This window comes from Lolium rigidum, chromosome 6, assembly GCF_022539505.1.
Source record: "Lolium rigidum isolate FL_2022 chromosome 6, APGP_CSIRO_Lrig_0.1, whole genome shotgun sequence".
NCBI lineage: Eukaryota > Viridiplantae > Streptophyta > Magnoliopsida > Poales > Poaceae > Lolium > Lolium rigidum.
In genome coordinates, this window is record NC_061513.1 from 279,070,520 (window position 1) to 279,076,519 (window position 6,000).

The window sequence follows — 6,000 nt, forward strand, 5'->3', positions numbered from 1 at the left end:
TTGAGGACGGGGATGGAAATCAAATCATGGTTGGTTGCCATCTCTATTCCATCGCACAGCCCAGAGCAGATTGCTTCTGACATTCAAATAGAAAAAAGGGCCCCGTCAACGTAGCTCAACAAACAAGACGCTGCATCTTATCAAACCAGTATGTTTAACCATCAAACTAGCCAAGCAAACATATCCCAAAAAAGCAAATGATGGGAAACAAACATCATCTAATGTCACCATATGTATCAGTACAACAGGATACAGGCTTCAGAACTCGCAACTAAGCCGAGAGAGTAACATTATGGAAAACAAATCACCGCCAAGATGGTAACATTATGGAAGACAAATCACCTTCATCCCTCACGACGGTAACCCACCAGCCAATTGATTTCTGGGGCTGTTTTATCTCTCACTGACTCATAGGGAGTTAACTCTCTCCACTTGCGCCATGTCATTGAATCCTCCAACAGAGTTGCTACGGCGATGGTCATCACGACTGTGGTGATGGTGGTGACCGTGATGGCGTTTGCTTTTGTGAGACCCTTTACCATTCATCTTATCTGGTTCACCAATAGCTGCTCCATCATCTGAGGAATCTCCTATGGAGCGGCTCCTGTGGTGCTTGTGGTTGTCGGAATCTGAAGGAATGTCCTCATCACTTGACCTATGACGCTTCCTGTGTCTGGATCTGCTCTTCTCCTCAGGGTCATCCTCTGATGACCTGTGGCGGCGTCTGTGACTCCTGGAATGGTGGTCCTTCCTGGTTGACCTCCGCACTTCATCATCACTACTGTAGTCTGAACCATCAGAGTCTGACCTTGCAGAGTGCCGGCGATGCTTTCTCTTGTGTGAGTGCTTCTTCCTGCGACATTCTTCCTCAGAACCACTATCGTGTTCATCACTATCACTCTCATCACTAGAGTCTGAGCTCCTTCTCTTTGACCTGCGCTTGCGCCTCCTAGCGCCATCAGAATCAGAGTGGCCATGCTTCTTGTGCCTTCTGCGCTCCTTTCTCTTCCTGTGCTTCCGATCACAGTCACTCTCGGACTCACTGTCAGACTCTGAGGAAGAATAGCTCCTCCTCCTCCTGTGCTTTCTTGACTTGAGCTTCTTCTCCTTTTCTTCAGTGGCTTTAATTGCTGCTTCCAGTTTCTGCTGCCATTTCAGTGGGGCTTCTTTCTTCTCAAGGACTCTCTTCTTCTTCTCCTCGAGGATCTGCAGGAACTTCTTGGAATCCATCCCAGGGAAACTGATAAAGAGCTAAAACCTGCAGGGCCATGAAATGATGCAAGGAAGTGCATCTCATAGAAGAGAGAAATCACTGTTAGTTCATGGAACATCTAGGATTATCTAGCTTGCTAGCGGAAAATGAAATGTCCAAGTTCAGTCAGCAAGCAAGCAGAACAATACCTTCAGACAACTCAACAAAGAAACTGGCAACTAATTTACAACTAATATCAGGCATACAAAAGATTAGTTCAGCTACTCCATAAAACAAGCCAGTGCAAATGAAATGGACAGAGTATTAATCATTTAAGCCAAGATAGCACCAAAATAGTACGAACTGTGAATATCAAAGTCGAGCTTACAGATCTAGTGTCAACCAAAAACAAATTAAAGCTGTAGTCAAGACATACAGCGAAAATAAGTAGCCTCTGCGTGAGAAAAACTATCTTAAGTTCGAATGCAATTTCAATTTTTACTGATCCAAGGAAGAGGTTTATATTTGAATGCTAATTCCAATTCTCAAGCAGTATTTTTTTCCTGAATCTCATTCTGGGTGTATGAGAAAGCTTTTAACTACTCTCTCCGATCCATATTACTTGTATGTATCATCCAAAAAGGAAAAGTTTCTTCATATGGGGCATCAGTTTAGTCTGAATGTAATTCAACTCTTAAGCTGTGTAAAGAACGGGGAGCAGAAAGGGAGCACACAGACTGACAGACAGCAAACCAAGCTTTTCTCAGCAGTTCAAACAGACTACACAAAGCACGCGTTGACTGCCAATGAACAGCTAGGAATAAGTGCAGTTCTAACAAACCGAAGCACGGAACACGGACGATTATACACTTTCTTACCTTGTCCTGAAGCTCCCAGCTACAAAGAGAGGCTGCTCCTTTCTCCTCAGCCCCAGATTTTCGCCTGCAGTAACAAAACAAAAGGTAAATTTCCAACAACTTTAAACAAGCTCACACAGGAAACACGCCCACAGCTATGGTCGGGCCCCAAATTCGAGTCCTAGAACTCCCGCGGCACGAGAGATCACAGAGTTCCGCATCAAGACCCGGAATGAAATCAGGAATCGCGGCAGAACTAGCTCGCGGCCGGCGAAACCCTAGAATTCTCGACCAAGTTCAAAATTGAGCGCCGAAAACCCGTCCGTCTCGGACCTAGCCGACTGGATCTGGATCCTACGCGTCCGCACGGCGCGATCTAGCGCCCTACCCGTACCCATACCGCCACCACCACGGTGGCCTACAATTCCATGAAGAATATGAACGATCGGCTGGAATTGTCGGAGACGAACAAGGCGGAACATCGCAACTCACCGTACCGTGGACGCGATGCCGGCGGGGATGGTGGCGGCGGCGGCGGCGAGCGTGCCGGTCGACGAGGAAGGGGCGGCGTGTGGGAAAGGAGAAGTGCGACTTTGGCTTGGGTTGGGCTGGTGGCCGGCTCCACGTTTTATAAGCAGGAGTGCAGGACAGATTCGTTTCCGGTGGCGACACTGACTGTTGGGCCCCAAAGCAATTAGGTCGGCTCCTTCGTCGGTTGTTCTGTTTCCAGTTGGAGTTTCCTAAAAACTTCATGATTTCTTTCTCGACGAAAAATGGACCATGCCAACCTTCCTTATTATTGTTTCAAAAAAGAAAATGCCAACCTTCCTTATTTGTTCAGCTTGATATAATGTCACACTGATCGTGGCTCAAGTCATGCAGATAATGTAAGAAAATCCTAACCATCTTTATAGCATGTCTAGCAGGCTCCTTACTTTTCTACCCCGTAAACGCGAGTATTTCGTCCCGTATAAAAAAAAAGTGCTCCTAGATAGACCGTTCCGTCTAACAGACCCGTATTTCATCCCGTAAATTCGTAAATTTAAAATCCCGGGAAACTTGTTCATATTCATAGTTCATACATAGTCGATCATACATACGGATCAACATATATACATACCGATTTGCGCGATCCTAAATGGATCGCGATGATGCGCGTAGATGTACACGTCCGTTGGAAACCCCAAGTGGAAGGTATGATGCGTATAGAAGCAAGTTTCCCTCAGTATGAAACCAAGGTTTAATCGAACCAGTAGGAGCCAAGAAGCACGTTGAAGGTTGATGGTGGCGAAATGTGATGCGGCGCAACACCGGGGATTCCGGCGCCAACGTGGAACCTTCACAACACAACCAAAGTACTTTGCCCCAACGAAACGAGTGAGGTTGTCAATCTCACCGGCTTGCTTGTAACAAAGGATTAACCGTATTGTGTGGAAGATGATTGTTTGCGAAGAAAAACGAGTAAAACAAGTATTGCGATAGATTGTATGCGATGTAAAGAATAGGACCGGGGTCCACGGTTCACTAGAGGTGTCTCTCCCATAAGATTAAAGCATGTTGGGTGAACAAATTACGGTCGGGCAATTGACAAATAGAAAAGGGCATAACAATGCATATACATGATATGATAAATATAGTGAGATTTAATCGGGGCATTACGACAAAGTACATAGACCGCCATCCGGCATGCATCTATGCCTAAAAAGTCCACCTTCGAGGTTATCATCCGAACCCCTTCCGGTATTAAGTTGCAAGCAACAGGACAATTGCATTAAGTATGGTGCGTAATGTAATCAACAACTACATCCTTAGACATAGCATCAATGTTTTATCCCTAGTGGCAACAGCACATCCACAACCTTAGAACTTTACGTCCATTGTCCCGAGATATCAATGGAGGCATGAACCCACTATCGAGCATAAATACTCCCTCTTGGAGTTAAGAGCAAAAACTTGGCCGAGCCTCTACTAATAACGGAGAGCATGCAAGATCATAAACAACACATAAATAATAGATTGATAATCACCATAACATAGTATTCTCTATCCATCGGATCCCGACAAACACAACATATAGTATTTCAGATAGATGATCTTGATCATGTTAGGCAGCTCACAAGATCCAACAATGAAGCACATAAGGAGAAGACGACCATCTAGCTACTGCTATGGACCCATAGTCCGGGGGTGAACTACTCACTCATCACTCCGGAGGCGATCATGGCGATGAAGAGTCCTCCGGGAGATGATTCCTCTCTCCGGCGAGGGTGCCGGGAGCGATCTCTGAATCCCCGAGATGGGATTCGCGGCGGCGCGTCTCGGTAGGTTTTCCGTATCGTGGCTCTCGGTACAGAGGGTTTCGCGACGAAGACTTTAAGTAGGCGGAAGGGCAACGCGAGGGGCCACACGAGGGCCCCACACACCAGGCCGGCGCGGCCAGGGCCTGGGCCGCGCCGCCCTAGTGTGGCGGCGCCTCATGGCCCCACTTCCTTTCCCCCTCGGTCTTCTGGAAGCTTCGTGCAAAAATAGGACCACTGGACGTTGATTTCGTCCAATTCCGAGAATATTTCCTTACTAGGATTTCCGAAACCAAAAACAGCGACAACGACAAGCTGGCTCTTCGGCATCTTGTTAATAGGTTAGTTCCAGAAAATACGTAAATACGACATATAATATGTATAAAACATGTAGATATCATCAATAATGTAGCATGGAACATAAGAAATTATCGATACGTCGGAGACGTATCAGCATCCCCAAGCTTAGTTACGCTCGTCCGGCGAGGTAAACGATAACAAGGATAATTTACGGAGTGACATGCCATCATAATCTTGATCATACTATTGTAAACATATGTAATGAATGCAGCGATCAAAACAATGGTAATGACATGAGTAAACAAATGAATCATAAAGCAAAGACTTTTCATGAATAGTACTTCAAGACAAGCATCAATAAGTCTTGCATAAGAGTTAACTCATAAAGCAATAAATCAAAGTAAAGGTATTGAAGCAACACAAAGGAAGATTAAGTTTCAGCGGTTGCTTTCAACTTATAACATGTATATCTCATGGATACTGTCAATATAAAGTAATATAACAAGTGCAATATGCAAGTATGTAGGAATCAATGCACAGTTCGCACAAGTGTTTGCTTCTTAAGGTGGAGAGAGATAGGTGAACTTACTCAACATAGAAGTAAAAGAAAGGTCCTTCAAAGAGGAAAGCATCGATTGCTATATTTGTGCTAGAGCTTTTATTTTGAAAACATGAAACAATTTTGTCAATGGTAGTAATAAAGCATATGAGTTATGTAAATTATATCTTACAAGTTGCAAGCCTCATGCATAGTATACTAATAGTGCCCGCACCTTGTCCTAATCAGCTTGGACTACCGGATCATCGCAATACACATGTTTCAACCAAGTGTCACAAAGGGGTACCTCCATGCCGCTCTGTACAAAGGTCTAAGGAGAAAGCTCGCATTTTGGATTTCTCGCTTTTGATTATTCTCAACTTAGACATCCATACCGGGACAACATGGACAACAGATAATGGACTCCTCTTTAATGCATAAGCATGTAGCAACAATTATTATTCTCATATGAGATTGAGCATATATGTCCAAAACTGAAACTTCCACCATGATTCATGGCTTTAGTTAGCAGCCCAATGTTCTTCTCTAACAATATGCATGCTCCAACCATTAAGGTGGTAGATCTCTCTTACTTCAGACAAGACGGACATGCATAGCAACTCACATGATATTCAACAAAGGATAGTTGATGGCGTCCCCAGAAGCATGGTTATCGCACAACAAGCAACTTAATAAGAGATAAAGTGCATAAGTACATATTCAATACCACAATAGTTTTTAAGGCTATTTTGTCCCATGAGCTATATATTGCAAAGGTGAATGATGGAATTTTAAAGGTAGCACTCAAGCAATTTA

The 6,000-nt window shown here is 44.4% G+C and overlaps 1 protein-coding gene across 2 annotated transcripts; it reads right to left on the reverse strand.

The window, feature by feature from the left end:
* Positions 1-137: 137 nt before the first annotated feature.
* LOC124660998 (protein FAM133-like) lies at positions 138-2,601 on the reverse strand. 2 transcript variants are annotated; one of them, XM_047198855.1, is made up of 3 exons: positions 2,542-2,601; positions 2,071-2,134; positions 138-1,258 (listed from the first exon to the last, which is right to left on the reverse strand). In XM_047198855.1, the coding sequence occupies exon 3, from the start codon at positions 1,228-1,230 to the stop codon at positions 409-411; it is 822 nt and encodes a 273-aa protein (XP_047054811.1). In that variant the 5' UTR covers positions 1,231-1,258; positions 2,071-2,134; positions 2,542-2,601; the 3' UTR covers positions 138-408. The 2 variants fall into 2 exon arrangements, with proteins under 2 accessions (XP_047054811.1, XP_047054810.1); XM_047198854.1 differs by having other exon boundaries at positions 138-1,292; positions 2,542-2,596.
* Between the last annotated feature and the right edge of the window lie 3,399 nt (positions 2,602-6,000).

Excerpts from the sequence above, each read along its gene's own strand:
- LOC124660998 (XM_047198855.1), bottom strand. The coding sequence starts at position 1,230 with ATGGATTCCAAGAAGTTCCTGCAGATCCTCGAGGAGAAGAAGAAGAGA.